Source organism: Dicentrarchus labrax, unplaced genomic scaffold (genome assembly GCF_905237075.1).
Source record: "Dicentrarchus labrax unplaced genomic scaffold, dlabrax2021, whole genome shotgun sequence".
NCBI lineage: Eukaryota > Metazoa > Chordata > Actinopteri > Moronidae > Dicentrarchus > Dicentrarchus labrax.
In genome coordinates this window covers 10561199-10586131 of record NW_026136719.1, presented here as the reverse complement: position 1 = coordinate 10586131, position 24933 = coordinate 10561199, and the positions used below count along the sequence as shown (strand labels likewise).

At 39.5% G+C, this 24933-nt stretch overlaps 3 protein-coding genes and 1 long non-coding RNA gene across 7 annotated transcripts in view; 2 read left to right on the top strand and 2 right to left on the bottom strand.

Moving 5' to 3' along the window:
* Positions 1-803, bottom strand: part of LOC127352100 (uncharacterized) — a 152880-nt gene extending 152077 nt beyond the window's left edge. The window contains exon 1 of the long non-coding RNA XR_007881036.1: positions 646-803. This is a non-coding gene — a long non-coding RNA (uncharacterized LOC127352100). The remainder of the gene's footprint in view (positions 1-645) is intronic.
* Positions 804-1979: 1176 nt separating this feature from the next.
* Positions 1980-8236, top strand: slc24a5 (solute carrier family 24 member 5). Of its 2 annotated transcripts, none has more exons than XM_051380241.1 (9): positions 1980-2308; positions 2672-2851; positions 3566-3649; positions 3917-4020; positions 4516-4616; positions 5520-5803; positions 5899-6108; positions 7269-7370; positions 7499-8236. In XM_051380241.1, the coding sequence occupies exons 1-9, from the start codon at positions 2152-2154 to the stop codon at positions 7819-7821; spliced, it is 1545 nt and encodes a 514-aa protein (XP_051236201.1). In that variant the 5' UTR covers positions 1980-2151; the 3' UTR covers positions 7822-8236. The 2 variants fall into 2 exon arrangements, with proteins under 2 accessions (XP_051236201.1, XP_051236202.1); XM_051380242.1 differs by having other exon boundaries at positions 1981-2308; positions 5902-6108.
* Positions 8237-8780: 544 nt separating this feature from the next.
* myef2 (myelin expression factor 2) lies at positions 8781-18549 on the bottom strand. The gene is made up of 17 exons (XM_051380250.1): positions 18303-18549; positions 17044-17246; positions 16225-16277; positions 15218-15225; positions 15034-15127; positions 14444-14635; positions 14199-14352; positions 14040-14089; positions 13888-13948; positions 12750-12851; positions 12179-12223; positions 11985-12080; positions 11152-11247; positions 10899-10958; positions 9748-9932; positions 9293-9344; positions 8781-9162 (listed from the first exon to the last, which is right to left on the bottom strand). Exons 1-17 carry the CDS (start codon positions 18410-18412, stop codon positions 8999-9001), a joined length of 1725 nt encoding a protein of 574 aa, XP_051236210.1. The 5' UTR covers positions 18413-18549; the 3' UTR covers positions 8781-8998.
* Positions 18550-18707: 158 nt separating this feature from the next.
* On the top strand, positions 18708-24933 carry ctxn2 (cortexin 2). Of its 3 annotated transcripts, XM_051380248.1 has the most exons (3): positions 18708-18847; positions 22014-22149; positions 23100-24933. In XM_051380248.1, the coding sequence occupies exon 3, from the start codon at positions 23169-23171 to the stop codon at positions 23412-23414; it is 246 nt and encodes an 81-aa protein (XP_051236208.1). In that variant the 5' UTR covers positions 18708-18847; positions 22014-22149; positions 23100-23168; the 3' UTR covers positions 23415-24933. The 3 variants fall into 3 exon arrangements, with proteins under 3 accessions (XP_051236208.1, XP_051236207.1, XP_051236209.1); XM_051380247.1 differs by lacking the exon at positions 18708-18847 and having other exon boundaries at positions 21769-22149; XM_051380249.1 differs by lacking the exons at positions 18708-18847; positions 22014-22149 and adding an exon at positions 22169-22561.

Genomic DNA, 24933 nt, shown 5'->3' with positions numbered 1-24933 from the left:
TGATGATTTATAAACTTTCCTCAAAAGCTATGTCCTCCATTTAGTAAAGAAAAGTGGCATTCAAAAAGTGCTGTAAAATAAAAAAGATAGACTTTAGAAAAGAGATATTTTGAAATAAAATCTGAAATAAAATAATAATGACTAAACTCTGTTATTGTGAAATTAAGCAGGTTGAATTAATAGGATTTTCATGAATGTGAGCTACATTTAAAAATGTATAGAATCATTTCACTATTTTAAAGTTATATTAGGTTTGAAATATCATCTACTTCATAAAATCTAATTTAATATGTAATATTAAACCATTGAGCTCCAAAAAGTAATCAAACATGACTCACAAAAGTGTTTTTTAAGAAAGCCAACAAACTGATATAATTATACCACACAGGGGCGCCATTTACTCACTCAAACAAACAAAAAAACAACCACTGTTTTGACACTATATCATCAGTCACAGCAGGAGAAGCATGTGCAGCCTAATATATCTGATGTTCTGGGCCAACTATGCAAAGTGACTTAACTGTCAAGCTTCAAAGAATCGTGTTCAGGTCATTGTTTTGCCCTCATATAACCTGCTACATGGTTCATTCAGCACATGCAAACTTCAGTTCAGTGCAGAGCGATTGCAACATAAACCAAACTTACCACTTCTCCTGTCAGTCTGTCCCTGCAGTGAAGATCCATCAGTCGGTTTAACGTCTCCTGAACGCGAGCTGTCTGCCAGTGAGTGCGCACAGGTTTCCTGCTCTGTGGATTTTAGGGCAACTTGGGGCATGTCCAAGCAAGCCCGATACCCCGTCAGTCAGCTGTCAGTCAGTGTCACACACACACACACACACACACCCCTACACCTTTTTAATCATCCAGGTCTACTTGTTACTTGTCTAATAAGAGTAAGAGTAAGGAGGTTATTGCTTATCGTTTGATACACACATTGTAAATAAAGTTACATTTATATTGTTATACAGTAGATGATATTATATCCCAATCAGGCTGTATCTGTCTGTATTGTCATAGCTTGGAAACTGCAGATGAAATCCAGTAAGTGGACCTTTTAATAGACCTTGTTCACAGCAGCCATTTTGACATGAAATAGTAGGGTAAACCCAGGTGTTACCAATGATACTAATTAAGGCCCCATTCCATTCAGGTCAAACAGAGTCGATCATGCTGCCACTGTGTTGGCTCACTGAAAAAGCTCTGCACTAAATGGAACTAAACCGTAATTAGTGCCATTTATAACACACATATGGTTACCTTACTATCTCATGTCAACATGGCTGCTGGGAAATATATCTATAGAGATTACTGTGTCACATGCATGTGTTGTTTATATTTTTCTTGTTTGGTTTATAGGCCAACATTTTGATCTTTTTTTATGGGTACCTAACTCCTGACACTTCATGGGTGGCCATTAATGCACATGATGGTGAATTGTCTCTCAAGCTGGTGCTAAAATCAAGCATCAAAGCTTTATTGTTAAAGTTAAAAATCCCCCCCAGTCATATAATAACACATATAGTATATGTGTTAGAAACCGAACCACCCTTTAAAATCAGATTCTCTCTCCATTTTCAGCACATCGATTAGAAAACGTCCTTCTAGTGTCAAACTCTGGAAATACAATATTCTTCACAATGAAGCTCAAACAACTAAAACAACTGGAGGAACAAAAAGAAAAGCTTTTTTTTTCCCCCCTTTTTTTTTTTTTTTTTACTGGAGGGGTACTTCAAACTTTCTAGTCTGCAGAGCTTCAGGCCTTACACTATTTAATATTTATAGGCATGCCAAATTTGAGTTCCGTTACTAGAAAATAAACAACTAATTTTCCACATGTAAAGATGTGATAGAGATGTGTTAAAGGGGCTTTATGTTAAATTACACCCCTGATGCGCCCCAGGCTGGAGGGTGTTCAAATCGACTGGAATGACTCATAACTCGTGATCCCCCCCTTCTCGGTAGAGCCAGACCTTAAAAGATGCTTTCTCCCCGCAATAATCTCTCTCTTTGCAGCTTGTAGTCGTAGTGTAGTGTTAGATGCGGCGCTTACAAGCATCTTATTTAATCGCCTATTTGCAAGCTTGTTAGACTAAAGAAACATATGACTCCTTGGAATACTTGCTAATTTCACTTCACTGACTTAAATTGACCATGACTAAGGTTGCAGCTCTGCAGAAAAAGAAGAGAAAAGACTTCATACCTTACTTTTTAGGATTTGTAATATTTTTATATTGCACGGTCCATCTTGTGTCATTTACAGCAAAAACAGCTCAGGAAAGCCACCCTGCCAGGGTGCGTCGGGCTCTTGGTAAGGAAATAATATGAGGGGAAATAATGTGTGTGTGATTTTTGCTCACTTTTTTAGTGTTTTCCCTCAGTATTCCTACATAGGTTTGTTTTATTATTCCAATCTGTTTAACGTGCCCATTATAAATGTCACGGCTCATTTTGGTGTTTTACAAAGTGTGAATAATCAATTGGGGCTCAGTAGCTGTGAAAGTTGTTTACTCTACTAATCCTCATGTCTTATTGGCATGAAATAGCGTGTAACTGCCATTAAGAGTTCAAACTATCTGCAGATCTCGAGCAACAGGCGGGATGTTTAGGGTTTGACAGATTTTGTCACTGATGGTGGTGTGTGTGTGTGTGTGTGTGTGTGTGTGTGTTTCAGAGAATGAGACAGAATGCATCTCACCGCAGTCTTCCGAGTTTCCTGGTGGTTTCTTCACGGTGCAGGAGAGGAAGGATGGAGGGCTCGTCATTTATTTTATGATTATTTTCTACATGTTTTTGGCTGTCGCAATAGTCTGCGATGACTACTTTCTGCCATCCTTGGAATTGATCAGTGAACGTAAGTGACATGAAATATGTTGCGGCCTATGTGCATACAATATGTGTAGCTATTTTCAATTAGTAATGTTCAGTTAAGGGAGTTCATTTGCAGTTTGGAAGTCTGTAGTGGTATTATTTGCTATGTATAACTGATTAAACAGTTTTTTTGTTGAATAACTTTTACCATGTTGTGGTAAAAGTGTGTTTCTATTTGATTTGTGTAGGCCTACCTCTATAATCAGTTATACTGACATTGAACTAAAGGGCTTTAAGCTGATGCTTTCAAATGTCTTTAAAGTGGCAAACAGTCTAAAACCCAGATATATTCAGTTAAAGATATAAGATATAAAATAGAGAAAACCAGCAAATCCTCACATTTTTAGAAGCTGGAACTTAGAAATGTTCTGTATTTTTGCATCATTAAATGAATGAAACCATTAATCTATTATCAAAACTGTTGATTGACTAATCAAATAAGTGCTAATCGTTAATAAGATGTAAACTTAACTAAGTTACAGGGGCTGGATAGATTACACAATATAGCTAATATAATACCATACAATAAATTTAGTTCTACAATAAATATGACCTTTATGAAGTGTCGGTTATTGTTAAGTGGTCACTTTTGTAGTTGTAGTTTGTGGTATTGTTGAATTGCATCAGGTGGTTCTATTGTTTGGTACCCACCAAGTAAATTGTTGTATATTCTTGGTGTTTCTTGCATCTCTTTTAGGTCTGGGACTGACTCAGGATGTAGCAGGAGCCACATTTATGGCAGCTGGGAGTTCTGCACCTGAACTGGTCACAGCCTTTCTGGGTAATTATGTTGTTAGTATAAGAATAATTACAATCAGCAATGTTGACGATGATGACAACAGCTTCCTCATCACTGTCAGTGTTTCCCTTCCCAACCCGATGAACTGTGACTTCAACGCCATATGGGAACAGAAAGAGACTGTGGCCTTTAATTAGGATGTTTTTCCTCTCAGCACTGTATTTGCTCTCCAGACACTTCCTCTTGTTTTTAATCAATGCCTCCACATTGTTCCTGTCAAAGCTAACCTGTGCTCTTCGTGTGTGTTAGGTGTGTTTGTGACAAAGGGAGACATTGGGGTCAGCACCATCGTGGGATCAGCAGTGTACAACCTGCTAGGAATCTGTGCAGCATGTGGACTCTTGGCCTCAATGGTACCTTCTGACACAATATTCAGAGAAAGATTACCCAACTTCTACTTGTACATATAAGCTGTACCTTTACTGTGTCAAAGCGGAAAAATCATTGAGTGTGTTTACATGTGCCGTAGTATCCTGGTTTTGAGCCTGAGCCTGACTTTTATTATATTTGGGATATAGCATTTACATGGAACACGAAAAACAATGGTATTCATATCCCTGTATACATGATCATAACAGTAACCACTGTACAGGTTTCTGATTGACTGCCTGCTAGGGTGATTTCTCGTCATCTCAGCCAATATAAAATGGTTCAGAAACAGCGATAAGCTTCTACAGAAGTACTTATATCTAGGCGTCTCAAACCAGGAATAACATATGCAAAAAAATGGAACACCAGCATTCTCTAACAACCTGATCATAACCAGGATACCAGTGTGCATGTAAATACACTCATTATACAATGTGTTGTATAAGCTGTAAAGCATTTATTTTTGTTTCCTTTATCAGGCAGGGCGTCTCACCTGTTGGCCACTGTTCAGGGACTGCCTGGCATATGCCATCAGTGTTGCTGCTGTTATCGCAATCATTTCAGATAACAAGGTGTACTGGTGAGTGTATTTGTGTGCTCTGACTCAATGTCAGAATATGGTTACATGATGTTCAGACTTTACACCACCAACATATAAGGTGGCTGTAAAACACAAAGTCAGATGCAGCTATTTATTGCTTCTTGTGACACTGAGAACAACAAATGAAAATAGATCACAAAACAACAGTGTAGTACACTATCACTTATTACACTGACAGTAAAGATCAATAAATGTTCCTTAAATCCAACAGTATCACATCATAAACACAGCAATTGCAGTAGCGCTTATGAAAGATTTCCATGTGTAATGGAATTTTTGTTTGACAGTAACACAGCATTAGCTGACAAAGAGCACAGTTATTAAAATCAGAATATGTTGTTTCATAATTATTATTTTTTTGTTAAAAAGGAATCAAAACCAAATTGTCATAAAAAGAGACCAAAACATAGCTAAAAACATATTGTTGGCATGAAAAAGAGACCTAATAACAGAAACAAGCCAACACCAAAGCAGGGAACAAGAACAAAACACATATTTAAGATTTTTAAAACAACATCCACAATATTCTCTTTAATCCATTGATTTTGGTCATTTAAACTATATTTAAAGGTATGTTGTCTGAGGTAAATCTTACGAATCCAAAGGCCATTTGATTAGATATTGCCAGAGCTTTTGACCATATTCCACAGCCTTCTTCAGCAGCTGGCTCAGATGTTATCACAAGACCAAGGTCCTGTGCTTATATTACTTGACGACACCTAACACCCAAGTTCCATTCTCTGAAGCATGCCATGGATTTTCGGTGGAAAGCTCAAGGAACAGCTTAGTAAATGGAACTCGCATTGAGACTACTTAGCACTTATATCTGTCCCCAAGGTCAAGAATAAACCTTAATGCCCAAACTGTATGTTTTGTTCCCAGGTACGACGCTGCCTGTCTGCTGCTGGTCTATGCCGTCTACATCGTGGTTCTGTGCTTCGACCTCCGCATCAGTGAGTTTGTCCTGAGGAAGTTCAGCCCTTGCTGCACATGTCTGGGTAAAGGATCCGGTGAGAAGACAGAGACACAGACTCTGCTGGGCTGGAACGACAACACCAGTCTGCGAGTCCACAGTCGCTCCAGGACAGACAGTGGGATCTTCCAGGATGACTCAGGATACTCTCACCTGTCCCTCAGCCTGCATGGCCTCAATGAGATTCCTGAGGGTAAAAATAGTGGACTGTTTTCCAGTATTTTTAAGATGATGTGTCCACCTATATGACCCCCGATGATGTGATACAAATCTATTTATTTTGTTCAGCAGAGGAAAAAAGTGTGTTTGCCGTGCCGGAGAACGACTTGAAACGGATCCTCTGGGTTCTGTCTCTGCCCATCATCACTCTGCTTTTCCTGACCATCCCTGACTGCAGGAGAAGGTTCTGGAAGAAATGGTTCATGGTGACCTTCTTCATGTCAGCTGTCTGGATCTCAGGTTTCACATACATCCTGGTGTGGATGGTCACTATCGTCGGTAAGATCATTGTTTTGGTTTTTTTTGTATTTTTAGCAGGGGCTTGTGTAACATTTCCTTAAGTCTTTTCAGGTGAGTTGCGGGGGGAAATGAGCCCATCACTCACCAAGTGTTTGAAACTTGTGAGAAAAAAATGTCTCATTTGCAGAGTAGAATCACATGTTGGTCTGCTGGCTAATTCCTGAGATGCCATTGTCCTGGAAAGTTAAGAGGGGGGATATTGTAGCTCCAGTGGGCCATGTGCCTACCCAGCCACAGCAGGATTACAGCCTGCTTCACCCTTAAGGAAACAGTCATGTGAGCCCTGCGTGAATATACAGAACCACCCACAGGCACGGGTCCAAGAACAGCTTTATCCCATTCCATCTACAACAGAGATGTAAACTACAAAACTGACCTAGGATCAGACTAAAAGGGCAGCTCCATCATGTGACGGTGGTAGGTCTACTGAAGTATAATGAGATTATTATCCCATAGTCGTCAGATAGGCTCACATGGAAGGAGAGTTTAGTCTTATGAAAGAGCGGACATGGGACCGAGCAGGTACAAACATACAGTATGCGATTGAGAGTGTTTCCCTTTGGCTCTGCTCTGTTAGCAACGTCATAGCGCACAATTCAGAGAACTCGTGAAAGGTTCTAGTGCACAGGCAGGATGGTAATGATTTATTACCAGTGTTGGTTCAAAATGTGGTTCATATTTGGGTATCACTGAAGATTAACTGAAAATAATATTTCCCATAATGGTCTTGAATCAGACTCACAGCTACCATTGAGGACACAAGGTCATGTACTTATATAATATCTCTGAACATTTAGGAGATGAATAGAGATATAAAAAGCAGTTTACAAGGGTTGCACTCATATTATACCTGTTGGGTTTTTAAGGCTCATTCTAATATTTTTAGATTAAATTTGAAGGGTTTTAGGCTAAATTAAAATGAATACCTTGCATTAGCACATACACAGAACATTTACAGTGCATAATGAAGTTAAATAATTAATAAAACATAAAAATGTGTCGTTATTTTTTACAAGTTTAAATTAGTGGCGTGATGACTTGATAATTTATTCTTAATGTTCTAACCACATTTTAGACCAGCTGTTGTTATTGGAGAAGGTGGACTCTGATTTTTGGTTTGCTATTTATTGTGTACACAGGTGAGACACTTGGCATCCCTGATACAGTTATGGGACTCACTTTACTTGCTGCTGGAACCAGTATACCTGACACTGTGGCCAGTGTGATGGTGGCCAGAGAAGGTAGGCATCAGTCAACAGTCAAGCCTCATTTTCCCACCAGCCATTTTAGAAATTAAAAGAACTTCAGTACTGAAATTCTGTGTGAATGGCCTTAAATCTAATATGTAAACATGTTTTCTGCTCATCAGGGAAAGCTGACATGGCCATGTCCAACATTGTGGGCTCTAATGTTTTTGACATGCTGTGCCTGGGTCTGCCTTGGTTCATCAAGACTGCCTTTGTGGACACCAACAACCCTGTAGAGGTCAACAGCACTGGACTGGTCTTCATTTCCTGCACTCTCCTGCTTTCCATTGTTTTCCTTTTTGTAGCCGTTCATATCAACGGATGGAAGTTGGACTGGAAATTGGGAATTGTTTCTCTCATCTGCTACATCCTCTTTGCAACTCTATCCATCCTGTATGAGCTGGGGATTATTGGGAATAATCCTATAAGACTGTGCAGTGACTGAGATCTGACCTCCCCAGGACTGAAGCCATATCCTCTAAGACTCCAAAAACAGTCCAAAAACACAACAAAATTGTTAAGCCTATAAATCTTCAAATATCGAAACAAGGAGGCATGGCCCCTCTCACATACTTCTACAGATATTGTGCCATGGAAGATGTGTGCTGGTTACATCTCATGAAGAGGATGATCTCCTTTTAGTTACATTTTACAAAAGGTGGAAATGTGCCAAAGATCATTCTCTTAAAAGTGTTCCAGTCAGATCCAGACCAGTCATATAATGAAGACTCATTATCAAGTTGAGACGTCTTACTCAAGACGCATAAATAGAATATGTGCTGTCCCAGGAGTGACTACTGAGTTCAAATAAATCCAGAACCGACAAGTCAGTCAAGTAATAAAGGTGTGAACGACACTTATTCGGCCTTGTCCTTCTTTTAAGTTGGTGGTTGAGTTAAAACAGAGGCACCATCTACGCAACTCTGATAAGCTTTTACGAGCAATCCTTATTGCCTACAAAGAGGAAGGTGGAAAGAGCCACAAACAGTAAAAAACACACAAAACTTTCCACTTGTCTTCCATTACCTGAAAAGTAAAAACTGTATTCCATCAGTTTATCAGTTGTGCTTACAGCCAACTGCAAGACTCGCACAGACTTCAGCTGATCTATACCTAGATTTTTAAGAATATATTCAGAAGTGACTATCCTATCCTACTGAAACAAAACCACCACCAATCTTGGATATCTGGGACTTTCAATAGCTCCATTAGTGTTGTGACACCACACCTGATAAATCCATTTACTGTCTTTGCGATTAATGTGGAATTTCCCCCTCTTTGAGGAGGCCACTGTATGGCAGTGTTGAGAAATAATGCCTAATAGATCAACATCTCAGGTTCATTTTACATGTTGTGAAGAACAACTTCCAGACTTTGATCCCAGGAGATTTTACAACCACCAGGTTTAAAAATTAAAAAGTTTATTTGTTCAAATAAACTGCCTGACAAATTAAAAAGGGTTTACAAAACAAAAGATAAGAGCTATGTAGTATATATAAACAAAAAAATTAAACAGTGGACACATGGGAGATATGAAGTAATTGTGTTTTTAAAACAAAACAAAAGATCACTGACAAGAGGGCTGAATGTGGAAGTGTGTTAGCATGACTTCTACAAAAGCTCTAGGCGTTGCGATCGATGCGGACATCCACCTCTCGGCCGTTGATCTTGGTTCCATTCATCATCCTGCAGGCCTTCTCAGCACTCTCTGGAGAGTCAAATCTCACTGTTCCACATCCCTTTGACTTTCCATTCTCCATCTTGATCTCTGCGAACATTACCTGGCCTGCAGGAGTAAAGAATGAGCAATTAAGTTATTCTGAAACCTCAATGTTTCACAAACTGTTAATGTAAGTATTTGAGTGGTTTGTAAATTAAACAATAAAGATCTAATTCAAACTAAGCAAAAGACATACCACAGTGACTGAACTTCTCTTTCAGCTTTTGCCATGTCAGATCATAGGACAGCTATAACACAGAAATCAGAAATTCAGTCAATACCAACATATTTGAGGCTTGACTAAACCGGTAAAAGATGAGTACATCAACAAAGCATGTGGCATCATAAAATTAGTCTCGCAGGGAAAATGTGCGAACCCTAGTGTGAAGTAGAGCACCAGTTAATTCATATACACCAATCATGAACTACTCATTTACAGAATCATTACCATTTATATTAATGCACGACAAGCATGGGTTGCATCCTATTAAAGCCTCAATCAATACTAGGACATCAATGCAAATGTATTTATGAATAAAATTGTCATTAAATTAGTGGGGAAGTCGTGGAGATGCCTCTGTGACTCCAATCTTATTTAATAGACTAAATCTCTATACTAGTAATGTTGTCACATATCTCGCCCACACTCACATTTCGTACAAAGATCTGACAGCCTGCTTTGGACCCAGAGCCTCTGTCAGACATGCCTCCACCCATGTGGCCTGGTCCGCCACCTCCATAGCCACCAAAGCCACGGTTCATGTCCATTCCTGACATGCCCATACGGTCAAAGCCAGAGCCCATACGGTCCATCGACATGTTGCCAATTCCACTACCTGTAACACACACACACACACACACACACACACACAAAATGAGAGCACAACTTAGTGCATATTTTAAACTGGGCAGTATATAGAGCGTCACTGAATTGTGTATAAACATTACAAACCTATATTAGTGTTCCAACACTTCATAACATGAGCTGTTGAGAGTCCAATGTCACTGTGACATTGTTGAAACAGAAAAAGCAGACTTTGAACCAGTTCATATTATAAGCACTCCACAAGGAAGGGAGTCGTTTTTTTCTGTACCACTCCATGGGCCATATTTTAATCACGCAACATCAAGTGCAAAGCATTAGGTATTGGGTGCACAGACTGTGTGGGGTTCTCCAAGCACACCTGCTATTTTGGTTTATGTGTGCGCAGCAGGGTGAAAACTGAAGCAGCAGATACTGTAAGAATCATTAATTCATAGATCAATGCAGACCACTTTACTGGTATTTCTGCTGTAACCACATTGAATATAAATGTTTCTTCTTCTGTATAGCTCTACAGCAGCTTATTTCATAATAAACAAGTCATTTCAAATAGTCCTTAAACTGCAACTGTGGCACAACATTATTCACGTATGCCCCAGTGTTGTAAATGTAAATCACTATTGACTCTACTTCAGTATGTATCATACAACAGCACTAAGGGACATTTTAATTTTGAGGTCATCTGATTAAAGGACAGTCTCTACTAGGACCCCTTATTACCCATCGCCTATTCAGCCAGGCATTATACTTAATGACTTTTTTACATCATGGTACACTAATACTCATTCCTACTTTTAGACAACTGGCTGTATAAACTTTCAAAAGACTATAAAATGGTAAGGGCTAACAACTCTCAAAAGTCAACAGGCCTGTGGCTCTTCTAGAGAGCTAACTGTAGCTTAAAAGTACTTCCAAAGTCAATGTGTATCTATAGGGGAAGAACTGGTATGTGACAGATTTAGAAAAATAATTAATGTACCTAATGCAGTCCCCATGTGCCCCATGCCACCACTGCCCATGCCTCCTCCAAAACCTCCACCTAAGGGAGAAAATGCAAGTTAATGCAGATTAGATTAGACCAGAACATAAAACAACAATTTAACAAAAATAAACACAGAAAGAGTCCACCTATAAACAGAATCGCACACAAGACAAAAAGCAATCCCTAAACACCATCTTAACTCAAAACCAAACTCAAACCAGGAGTCGCCTTAAGTCAAAGTATCACTTACCCATTCCTCCAAAAGAATCCCCAAATCCTCGATTCATTGGCATGTCACTGTGGCCAAAGTCCCGATCCATCCCACCCATTCCTGACCGGTACATATCTCAGGGAGAAAGAAAATGTACCCTTAGACTTAAGTTAGCAATAGCACAGGTACATCTCAAGATTTACAGTACAACAGTTCGTAACATTGTCACCATGGCAACAGCTGTGCATGAAGTTGCAGCAGCTGGTAGATCCTGGTAGATGTGTTTTAATCTGTACTGTTTTTTTTTGGCTTTGAAACATCATTGAATAATGTATGATTGGGTTTGATAATGAATGGCTAAACCTTTCAAACTCCACTGTTTTTGTTTTAATCCTTATTAGCTATCACAGTGAGGTATGACAACAATACGGGACCGGCCGAAATCAGAGACCAATGTCCACATCTTTACAGAGGCCTGCTCCATCAACATCCTGGATGAAGCACTCAACGGGCAGACCATGTTCCGAGCCAACAGAGCGCAGGATGAGAGGAGGCGGACTACATCAATGATGCATGGTGCTCAAACACAGTTAAAGTGGATGGACACAGTTTCTTTTTATGTGAAGATGAAACCATAGAATCATCACTATCTTCTTTCTGCTGTTTACATTCACCCGGGCGCAAATTCAAAAGATGCATGTATATAAATAACTGTATATGTTGTTTTATTTTACTTGATGCTATTCTATTATCTAGGGACCACAAATGTTCATTTAATTATACAACCTTGTGTTTTATGATAAATACATTTCCTCGATTCCTTGATCCTTGAACCTCACCTCACCCCAGTAGTAGTGAATCTGCCCACTAACCTCCCATCCTGCCAACTGGCGCCATGTCTCTCCCTCCAAAGCCACCCATGTTGCCCATGTTATCCATGCCCCCGAAGCCTCCGCCACCACTCATTCCTGTCAAAAGCGGCACCAAATTTGAACATCGCTCTCACTTTCTTCTGACAAAAAGTTGACATTTAACAGGGAAAACTCGTAGGTAGCAAAAACCTTACCTCCTCCAAGTCTGTTCATTCCACCACAACCTGGAATATCCATACCTATGGCAGAAAAAGTCAGTCAGACCACACAAGTACACACTGTATTTATTTATTTACTTCCAATGGGTATAGATACATACATGGCAAGGAGATGTGTTTAATTTGATTTTCAAACACTGAACAAAAATGCTTTTAGGCGCAATGTAAGTCACATTCTAACACGTAGTCTAGTAAACATCCCGTATTTTAGCTAGTAGGAGCTCTGCTTGTCTTATCTCTTTAATCCACATTGAGACCACTGCAGGGTCAAAAGATGAGCCGGGAAAATGTCAAGCCAAGTCTTGATGGTTAAATGGTTTACACATTAACTGTGTATGTAAGGTTTACCAGCATATTAATTATTACAGAATGGTGTTTTGATTTGCTGATCAATGCTCCCTTGTGTTAGTAATGTGTTGATAAGTATTCGCAGATTAAAGACGGACTGGATGTAAGTTGGAACACAGTATATTATGTACTGCATGTAGCACTTTCTGGCCAAACATAACTAAAAATACTGGTAAAATAAATCTGAGAGGTGACTAACCTCCAGGCCCCATGGAGCCCATGCCTCCCCCACCACTCAGACGGTTGGCATTTATAGGCTGCCCTCCCGGCCCCAGTCCCATGCCAATACCACCTAGACCCCCTACACAGAAAATACAAGAAAAGAAAATTGTTGATTATATACCATACAAGAATTTATACAAAGCTAAACTGATAATCAATGATGCTACTAACATTTATCATAACAGAGATTTAATGTAAAACACATTCATACACTCATTTAGTATAAAATAAATATGCCAAGAGACATCTTTACATGATCCTTTACTGCATCTGCAATGCACCAACTCTCAGGAATGGAAGATGTACTGCTCAGAGCATACTTAAGATCAAAGGCACACAGACATTGCCGTTGGGTAGAATAGATGTTATTTATTCACCTATGTGTCATATTGTTCGATTTGTGGAATATATTCAATTTTAATGCAGCAGGTCTTCCTTTTCAGTGCAGACATCAGACCTTTGTCCATTCCATTATTAAACAGGCTCTTGCTACAAATCAAACTGACTGACAAGGACTTTCACTAGAGAGCAGCTACTACTACTAATTAATAATATAAAAAAACAAGCTGTGTTTTTCTGTAAAAATACTGTTTGTAACCAGACTAAAAACAGATAAATGTTTTGGGATTGGACCAGCAAAAGATTAACAATACAAAATACAGATTTTCCATCTGTAAAGACTCAAAGACTCGTTCAATTACAGTGTGTGTAATACACCATTTTATACAATAAAAAAAACCTGTCTATTTAAATTAATGCTTAAGAATTCCTTGCCATATAAGTTTTATCTAATTAATTTTAATATGTAATTGCAGTGTCGACCACAATTTATTTTATCTTGTCTTAAAGGTGAAGCAGCATTTAGATGACATTAACAGGCCAACATCTATCCTACAGGTAGGACAAAACTTGCAAGCCACTTTGTGTGTCCCTTTCATTACCATACAGCTTCAGCAGCATATCTGGATCAGTTTTATTAACATTAGCCATTTGTTCCCAGAAGGTATTAAACCTCTAACACTGACAATGTTAGTGCTATACACAATCCACTGAGCTCATTACTATGGATATGAGTTTGAGATGAACTACTGACGAGGGGCTAACAGTGTACTCACGTGGTAACTGAGGAGTTTTTTCTACTTGACGGAAATCATCAGGGGGAAGAGATTTCTCATCCTATAAAACCACACAACAAATGTAAAAATGTTCACATCAGCTGTACAATGTATATATATTTAATGTCATATTATAACTAAAAATAACATACCATTTTAACATGCATCTGTCTGTCAAAGAGCATCTGTCCATTGAACATGGCTGAACCCAGAGTCAAGGAGAGGATCACAGTAAGATTTTGAAGCATTTCTTTGTGTGTTTTTTCTCTGTTTTTTTTACATTTATTTTAGCGTTTACTTGTGAAGGATACATATGGCCTGCACAGCCTCCAGTGGCTGCTCAAAAGTCACTGTTCCCATCCCACGGCTCTTTCCGTCTTTATCTTCCTTAACATCTGCCCGTTTCACCACACCTGCCATGCCAAACACCTCCTTTAACTTCTTCCAGCCCACCTTGAAATCCAGCTGTTGAAGAGAAAGACACCACTCTTTTCTTAATCAGCATGCATAATCATCACTACTTGTAATAAGAAATAGTTTATTACTATGTCCTCACATTGGCCACAAACACTGTGTGGCCCAGTCGTCCGGCCTGCAGTGCATGGATGACGTCAGGTGGGATGTTGGGGTTGTTAGCAATGGAGGGTGGGATGTTCATACCACCAGGCCCCATGTCCTGCCCACGACCTCCCTGTTGACCTCCTCCCATGCGCTGTAGCACGCGCCGAGCATGCTCACCATCAGGGTCCTTAAATAGGAAACACATTACAATTTACTTCTGATGAATCATGAAGAATCAGTCAAGTGAAGGTTGTACAACAAATAACAGACAATTGTACAAGGCAATCCCACACTCATTATGTTATCTGGGGATACTTGTGTGCATTATATTTTCAGTTCCACTAAAGAAATCACTATAGCGATGTAAGACAAAAATAAAATAATACATCAGCTCAACGTTAAAGAGAAGCTCTACAGTAGATGAACAATCATCTGTCACTCAGAGGTATTTCAGTTTTACTTTATGATGCCACTCACATACAAATGAATAGTGAAATAAATAAGGGGAGAAAGTTATGTTATGTTTTAGAAGATAGCAACATAATAACATTTTTCAGTTTTGCTGTAAACATAATTTGTTCTCACCTCCTTGATGTTAAGTGGCCTTCCACTCAGGTCATGCTTATTCATAGTTTCTATCGCCTTCTTCACAAACTCCTCATCTTTGAACTCCACCACACTGTTGAAACAGGGACATCAAATGAGTCCACGCAAGTACAAGAATAAAAAAAATATGCTCTATGTTTGAGAAAGTAAGGTAGATTCTTACCCACAACCCTAACCAGGGGGCATCATAGGAGTCCAGTTAGCACACATATCCAAAGTTGAAGGAGTAAACAAAATTCAGTTAAAATCAAAACAAAGCCCTACAACATTATAAATCTAATTTATCAACATGCTTCTAGTATTTTCTACAGTGCATGTTGGCCATATTTTGCTCACTGGCTTGAGCCAGCATATTTCTGAGGTTGTGTTTAAGTCTACTGTAATTTGCAAACAAGACTAAAAGTTTAATAAGAGCATATTATTTATCATTATCTGACACAAAGTTGACTATACCATTAAAAACAAACATCAAGAAAAAAAAAATACTAAAAAGGTTTTAGTTAAAACATTTAGCACTAACAGATACCTATGCATTGTAATATAACTCAAACAGTTTATTCTTTTTAGAACTGGACACAAATACCAAGGTGGAAATTAAAAAAAAAAAAAGCATTAACAAATTTATTTAGTACATTAGTTAGGATTAACCTTCTTTACCACTGCAGTAAAGAAAAAATAGTGTGGTCCTCGTTTGCATCTATAATATGCATTTTTGCCATTTAGCATAAAAAACAACAATAAAAAAACATTACAGGATCTTTCAAGACTGTTTTGTTCCTTTGAAGAGAGAGCTGTGTCATATAACAGAATTGTAAAATAAGATTTTGAGACATGAGGGTCAATCAATGAGACAAATCACACAACCCACATTTCCCTTTGGAAAATGGCCAAACAAACAAACTTTTACACCAATTGAAATAACAACAACAAAAGCAAAAGTGTACTCTTAGGAGTTCATTAGGCTACTTTTCCAAAAAATCAACAGGACATCTCCCTTTCAAATGAATATCAATCATTAGCCATCTATCAGGCTCTAAACACAACCTACAGTATCTCCAGTTCAGTGACTTAGTAAGACCCAAAGGATCAGAACCTAAAAGAGCACTTGATTAATGAAAGCCTGCTGGGGGCATTTAAAACCTCGTGCAGCAAGTTGGCCACATCACTTACCCTTGACTTTCCTTCTGCATCCTTAAAGAGCTCCACGTATGTAACCTCACCAACTACATGAGACATACAAAGGAAAAATACCAAAAGAACAAAGGAATTTAAGTCACCAAGTCTTCAAGTCGCCGTTGGCCTTGGCAATGCCGCTACAGATGGAAATGTCCCATTAATGATCAACAGTCAGCCCAGACCAACATCCCACCAGACCAACACCATGCCTTTCTGGGCAGTGACTGAGACACCCAAAGGCCAAGGCCAGAGAGAAACACAGCTACATTAAACCTGGGAAATTCAAAAGACTTCAGCATGATCAGTTTGTCAACAGAATCCATTCATAACAGTTGAAAGTTTTAAGCTGTCCTTTGACCTTTCAAAAGGCTTCTTAAGACCCCCATAATTCAGAAAGTAAAACATTACAATATTTTCATTCATATAATCAAGATTCACCTTGCAACAGATGCAACAAAATCATTCAACAATCAATTCTACTACTGGTCTGAGGTTACATTTTGGAGCTGACAATGCCATAAAACAAGTGACAATATAACTAAGTTCATCTTCCTTTTCTCACAGACATATCAGCCCAAACTAAATTGGTGTCCATCCAAAAAATTTTATTGAAAACTCCAATAACCTAATATCACACTATGTTGGTTTCCTACTATCTGCACTAAGTAACATCCAGAGAAAAGCTACAAACTAACTGACTACTGCTAGAGGATTCTCCATCTGGTAACGAAGGAAAAAAGGGTAAAGAACTTCTAATCAGCTGAAGAGCTATAGAAGAAGAGGAGACACCATCCCCATCACTGGGGACATTACCTTTCTCACGCATTAGATCTTTAATTGCCTGCCACTTCATATCATAGGGGATATTGCTGATGAACACCCGGTTCCTATGTGCACCCTTCTTTTCTCCACCATGTTTGTCTTTGTACGGATGGAATCGGTTCCCTCTTCTGCTCCCGGAGGACTTCTCTTTAGCATCATGCTTTTCTTTGGGGGGCTTAGTTTCTTCAGCATCCCTACAAAATGCACAAAGCTGCAAGTCAGAAACCGTCCTCTCTCTAAACAACATTCGGACATCACACACAAACCACAGTCTGCGTATTTAAAGACCTGTCAATATGTTTGTGAGTAATAGCAGGTTGCTTTGCATTTCAGTGCTAATGTGAGTTTCTTTACATTTAATAAACACTTTCTTTCATAAAGACAGCTACGTAATGTTACATTAATAATGACACTACTTACCTTGAGGAAAGAAATAATCAAAGAGGTTATAATGTAGCATAATAAAAACACTTTAGACTTTGTATATAGGACAACTTTGCATTCCTGTAAAGGTATATTATTATTATTATTATTATTTCTGCAAACAGGTCGTCTTACAAGTGTCAAGTTAGTAGCTGAGTATGTTCATTGAAACATGAACTACCCTGCTGTAGAAACTGTCATCTGGTGAGGTGTCAGTAGTAAAGAAAATACTAACATAACGTTTAACTAGCGTGATTTATTAGTTAACTTATTTAAAACTAGTTAAATTAACACTGCAGCATAGCGGGGCCATTTGCAGCTAGCGTTAACTTCACGTTATTTTTAGCTTGTACACAATGTGACAGGTACAACTACATGCAAACGCTGGCTGGTAATGTCTGTTTAAAATCAGATATAGCCTATTTTATTTATCCACCCAGGTGAGTTAAAGAGTTAGAGCAAGTTAAACTTCAACAAGCGCCGAGTTTAATGACTCCGTTAGCAAAACACAACCCTGATTAGCACCCAGCTAACCCATTACTTCACAATGATGAGCTAACGTGATGGCAAAAACACACACCATTTATCGACACTTCAGATAAAAAATATGTAGCATCATTTTGTCTTCACGTTAGCTCAGTAACAAGACACATTTAACTTAATACGGCTCCAATGTTTTCGACAACAGAGGCTTCTCGGCTAACAATAGCTAGCATCACAGGACTCCATTTTAGCTAAGCGACTGCACAGACGGGACACAACAACACAACACTAATATTAACACAACACTAATATTAACACAACACTAATATTAACACAACACTCACGTTTTCACGCCATTGGGTGTTTCTTCGGAGGTCTCCTCGGTGTCGGACTTGATTGATGTAGTAGATTCCTCTTGCTTTGGTTCCTCGTCTAAGGTTGCAACATCTGCCATGTTGAGGGTTTTCCTTCTCTTTTTTTTTTTTTTTTTTTTTTTTTTTTGTGCCCCACACAACGCAAGATACCCCTGTCGCTACGCAGTTCAAAATGTGCAGTGGAGATTTGTGTCTCCAACGCGAGATTTGGGAGGTGTCGCTAGGCAGCCTGGGTGAATAGAGTAGAGTATAAGAGAATAGGTTGCTACTGGAGGTCAAAGGAGTTGGAGGCATTAAAAAACAGAAATAAAATGGAGGTATTTGAAAAGATTGTGCACATACAGTGAATGGGTCAGCAAGAGAGTGAGTGACACCTCTGATGGTTGCATGTGTGTGTGTGTGTGTTTCTGAGCAGCACCCAGACCCCCTGAAAACCAAAGAGTGCAGCCCACCATAAGAAGTTTGATCCATGCACAAGACAGAGCCTGAACATTTGAAGTATCTACTAAGAAACAGTGAGTCCCTGAATACTAAGCAAATGTCGTTATGCTAATGATATAGTGCAGAATGAGCCAAGCCAATTCATCATTCCTGGAGCTATTGATTGATGCACTTTTAGTCTCCTGGAAGAATAATTTCATTTTCTTTATACAATATGCTTTAGCGGTGTGCCACAACCAAAAAACACTTAGTAATTTTAAATCTGACCTTTTAATATAACATAAAGTTGATTGTACTCCTGTTAAAAAAAGTTTTTTTTTAGATATAAGGACAGTAACTTGGTGTTCAAACTACAGTTTTATGCTGCGTAAGTATTCAAAGCAAGTCTTGTTAGGAAATAAGCAAATGGGTAGTTATTTAAGTGTCAGGCTCAAGGGTTACTGATGATAATAGGGGGCAAAGAATGTCTCACCTCTTTGACTTCACATCAAGAATCAAACTGTTTCACAATTTTAATTTGAATCTTTTCATCTGTTCAGATTAAATCACTGACAGCCATTATAAAGCCACTTTTGGGGATACTGTCACATTTAAAGTACAGTACAACCAATTCACACAACATCTGTGTTCAAATAGGGATTTTATGTGCGTCAGAACCTTCAGTACATCTATTGGTGAGCTTCTCTGACCCAGATGTTTGCTTTGTTATGTGAAAGTGTGTGATTCCTATATTTATATTTTGTTTTGGCTGCTAAGGTTTCTGCATGCTACAGTCACAAACGCAACAATCAGAATCAGAAATACTTTATTTAATTTTGTTTGGTAACCCTGCTCAAGGTGCAGAGAATAGTAATAATAATAATATATATATAATAATATATAGTCATTATTATTATTAAGAACTGCTGTAACCTCACTCCTGAAAATAAATACATTTCTAATACATTTGAGTTTCATTCAAGAAGAGATACCACTGATATCAGGTGCAATGAAGGACAGATTATAACAATTACAACCGTGGATAAGGTTAACTTTTACCATACAGTACAGTGCACTTATTACTCTGTGAATAAAATACTAGGTCAATAAACTGATTATACATTTCCTTGATGGCTAGTTGCTTTTATATTATACACCCCGCAGGTGAGTGTTGCACAATTCATACCAATAAATATAACTTCATAACTTGTATCCACTAACAAATAACGGTCAGTCAACCTAGGTTGGCACATATCATTAAGTTCATGTTGAAATGCTAGAAACCAGTATTTCTCTTTTCTTGTGTACTATGATGTGCACAATCACCTGGCAGTATGTTAGCAATATTGTAGATTCATTATATTTATTCTAAAAAAAGTCAGACCATCCTTTTTCAATATCTAACCAACAAAGGGCCACAATTGCTACACTCAGGCTAATGGGGAGGCCTAATAAAGTATTTAAAATCTTTGCAATTTCACTGCATCTGTCTTTGTACTTTCTTGTAAAGATTGTATTATCATACGAGATAAACAGACAGAGGCGTACAGTTCATTAACATTAAAGATGATACCGTGAGAGCAGTTTGTAGAATCATCGTTTTATAGTTCTCAATATCAGTTCTGCTCCTGACCTGTTGTGTGGCTGAGATAAATGTTTAACAATCTTTATCCGAATGTCCTATGGACACTGGGTAATATTATAATATGCTTTATGCAACAGGTTTAGATTGTCTCAGCAGTTCCTCTTCCAGAACCAATAGAGTCAATAGCACATCAGTACACCCTGACACACAAGTAAGTAAGTTCTGACTGTTATATGATAAAGGAAACTCAGAGGCAATTGTCCAAATGTAAGTCACTGAACTTCAGCTAATTTTCACGTAAATGGTCTTATGAAATCATCTCTTACAGGAAATTCACCATAATGGATTAATAATGATGACAATTCACACTGTTTGTAACTTGACCTCATCACTGATGACCGCACATCAAATAGTTTTCATTTTGTTTTTTAAATTGACATGAGGGCAATGAGGCAAAGTCTAATGAGTTCATTGTCTGTACAGTGTGACATCTCCTCAGCTAATTTGCAAGAACTGTCCTTGAAATAAATGTGAACTAAAACATTAGCAGCTGACTCTGTCGACAAATCACAGTGGTGCCACACTACCAATTTCTACCCGAATACAGCCAGGTGTTAACAGCACAGCAGGACTAGAAATTGCTTACTGACCCAAGAAAAAGGGCAGTTCAAAAGACACTGCAGAGGCATAAAACTTTGAAGTAAAAGTAAATGTGAGGGAGGTAATTCACCCCTGTGTTTAGTTTCTGTCAGGGAATTTGGCTGCTGTTTACAACTGAAAAAGAAAAATGGAGCTCTTTTTGCCACTTTTAAGATGTGAATTATTACATCACAAACTAGTGATGACCATCTCCCCTGTGGCATGCCTTATCCTTAGATCCGAGTCACTGCACCACTGTGACAGAAACTACATTGCTGATATGAATTTGCACTGCATAACAACGAAACAGATGGCCAGACGCTTCACTGCTGCATTCTGTTACACTGGGCAATCAGATGACCTGCTGCATGTTTTTCTTATACAATACGGCTTTATTCACTACAGTAAAATCTATTTAAATGCCAGTCTCTTCTCCTTCACCATGGCCAGGGAGCCTGCATTCGTAAGCCTTTAAGCAGAGGGGCTAATTCAATTTGACCACAGCAAACTGCACCAATTAAAAACACATCATCAAAGCAGGCTTGGTGGATAATGCTGTGCTGTACCAAAAATACCTTTGCAGCAGCATTTACTGGCCAGGAGCAGTGAGAGGCAGCATTTCTCCTCCCGGCTAAACCACGATATTCCTGTCACATCTTGGTGGAGTCATTTTTAGAAAAGCCAAATAAGCCAGGGAGGGGAAAGAATGAAGAGAGAAGAAAAAGAAGACGGGGATTACTTGTTTATGCTGCTGCATCCGTCCTGGTGTTGCTGAAGGGGGGGAGAATGTTGTGAATGACTGAGGCAGCAGAGCAGCTGAGTGAGACTAACAAGTGGTTGCCATGCAGCAGGAGCAAGCGTGCGTGCTTCTGGAGGGAGAGATAGAGAAACAGAATGATAATGAGTAGGAGGCAGCAAGTAAGGGAGCATGAGGAGAGGAGCTGTATCTCTGAGAAGAGACACATATCATAGCTTGATCCAGCCTCTCCCTTCGCTTCTCTGTTTCTCTCTCTCTTTATCTCTCGCTTTTTGTTTAGATGGGAGGTTAGCGCAGCACATCCAGTATGTCAGCAATGGGTGGATTAACGGATATGTGTAAGCGGGCTCCAAGAAAGAGGAGTTGTTCACAAGAAACAGCAGCAACAGGTCTGTAAGGATGGAACGATAATGACGGTGAGACGCTTGCTTTTTCTCCCATAGACATCCTCACTAGAGAATCTGTCAATGCAGTCTTTCTCTTTCACCCTACCTCACTCCCTCCCTCTCTCCTCTCTGTCTCTCACACAATGCATACTTGTGCAGTGTCCTCCTCATCATTCCACTTCCTTCTCCCTCGTCTGTCTTTCACAATTCTCTCTGTACATTCCCCTGTCCCTGTCTGCATGTACCCTCCCTCTCTCATCTAACCCCCCTCCCTTGCTTTCGCTCAAGCCACCTGCTGCTTGTGTTCATATGAAAGATTTGGGAAGAAAAGAATGATAGAAGCAGACTTGCATTTGTGTGGTCACACCAATTTTGTGATTATGTTTGGTCAATCACCGTCGCTTTCTTGTCCAGTGGAATTACATCTGCTCACACGCAACAGGTAGAGAGCCCTCTCCTCTACACCAAACATACATAACGTCACATCTTCATGAGATGTGGCACTTTCATTGACATCTTATCGCTTTGCTTATTTTTAACAGCTGGCTTTACACTGCGGCACACTGTAATTCAAACCCATCTTAAAGGAATGTGGCCATGGCATTGGCTCGTATCCCTGAACCCTTTTTCCTGCAGTCTCCCTCACTCTTCTGTTTGCCTTTTGTAATTTTCTGCAAAATTCCCAGAAGGGCAGAGTGAGAGAGAGAGAGATCGAAGTCTCCGGACATCTGTTTGATACCTCATTCAAAAGAAGCTATTTATAGATACCTGTAACCCTTCATGCTTCATGGTCAGCGCATTTCAAAACATTATGATTGTTTCTGTATTGTCTCTTTCCCATATCTGCACCTGTATTTCTTGCAGCCTACGCAGTGTATGCATTAAGTGTGATAATATTTAAATAGGTTGATTAAATGGATCTCCTCTGCACAAGAGACAGGACAGCACTAATCTGAAGCCATCATGTAATCTCTGTCCAGGTAACATGCAGGCTTCTAAACGCCTGACCCTATCAGAGAGGAGATGAGGCACCTAGATGTTGGTTTACCATGTGTAGCGTCCACTTCAACCACTCCCTTGCTGCCATGAGCGGAAACGACATGATGGCGCACTCTCTGACTCTGGAGCAGAAGACAGCATTTGCCTTTGTGGGGATGCTACTGGTGTTCCTGGGGCTGCTGATAGTAAGGTGTTTCAGGATCCTGCTGGACCCCTACAGCAGCATGCCTTCCTCCAACTGGGCTGATGGCATCGAGGGGCTGGAGAAAGGGACGTTTGAGTACGCCCTTACTTAACACAGGGACACAGAACTGCCTATAGACACACATATGCATACACACAGACACAAATACACTTACACACATGCAAACACACCGAAGCCACAGCCCTGCACAACCATTGCACCTGACACTGACACGCCATTAAGACATCACTCTGTGACGGACCGAACCAAGAGACTGAAGCTGAATATGTTGTTCAATGTGTGTGCGCTGTTAGTTCAGAGCCAGTGTAGAGTCTCTCTACTGTATGTGACTACATGTCTGTCGTTGTGTGTCTCTTGAGTGAGTGTGAGGCAGATGCTGTGTCATATTCTTTGCCCTTCTGCCAGGGGGGTGCATTTCAGCTCATCGATTTACATGGAAATGGCTGAAGCTCCCTTTAACCCATACCTACAAGTTGAATGTCTGTAGATGATGAGAGATGGTAAGAGGTTGATGCTCGTGGGACAGGGTGGGGAATTAGGGCACAGTGGTATTATTCAGATGTAGTTTGAAGTCTCAGGGACAAGATTTCGTATGTGAACTCAGAATGTGAAACAGAGTGGTTGCACCTCTGCATAGCAGAGCTGTTCTGCACAAGAATGTATATGGTTGGATACAGGGTATTATGTCAAACTAGTGCTTTGTGGACTAATCAAACCCAGTCTGTTGGTGATCCAAAGGAATGTTGCTGCTGCCGTGTGTGTGCAGATTGGCCCTCCGTTGTGTGAAAGTAAACTGAACAAACTGTGATTTACATTATGGAGTTACTGTTTCTTAATGATGCAAAAACAACTCTCAGAGTTTGTACTGCTGCTGTCTTTGAGTGATGGTATACTGAATGTTACCACAATTACATGTCTGAGTGAAAAACACAACTGTTTACTTTTGACAGTATGTCTGCAAAGGCATGAGATAATGTTGATTTATGACTTGTCAGTTGTTCTGTCTGGCAAGCGTTCTGTCTACAGGTTGGCTGATGCGATCATGCCAAAGAACTTTTAAGGAAAATGAGGATTAAGACTGGAAAGGACTCTCTCAGTGCTGCTAGTTTTCTAATGACAAGGATAAACTCTCACTACCTGCCTGCAGAGGAAAAGGTCACATGGAAAACAGGGGTGGGATGTCTGTCAGCACTGCACGTGAACATCTTCTTCCTCCTGTTCTCAGCCATCCTCACCCTTTCTCACCTGCTCTCTTCCTTCCAGACAGAGGAAGACAGGACAGTCCTAAACAGAGATTCTGTAATACGGCAGACTGGTCAAAGTCTTGAGTGTTCCTTTGCTAATTTTTACGGTCTACGGTTTCCTCTTAGTGCTGTGAATCTGCCTTACTGTGACCTTCAATGGGTTTATGTGCCTTCATCTAGAAACATTAGAGCACCTGTTTGTGTGTATGCATGTGTGTGTGCGTGCGTGCGTGTGTGTGTGTGTGTGTGTGTGTGTGGCATATCATGATGACAGACCTGTTGCTTGCTCAGCTGGTGGTAGAGATTTCCCATTGATATAGATTTGATTCAATGATGTGAAATAAATAGAATTTCTTCACTTTAAAA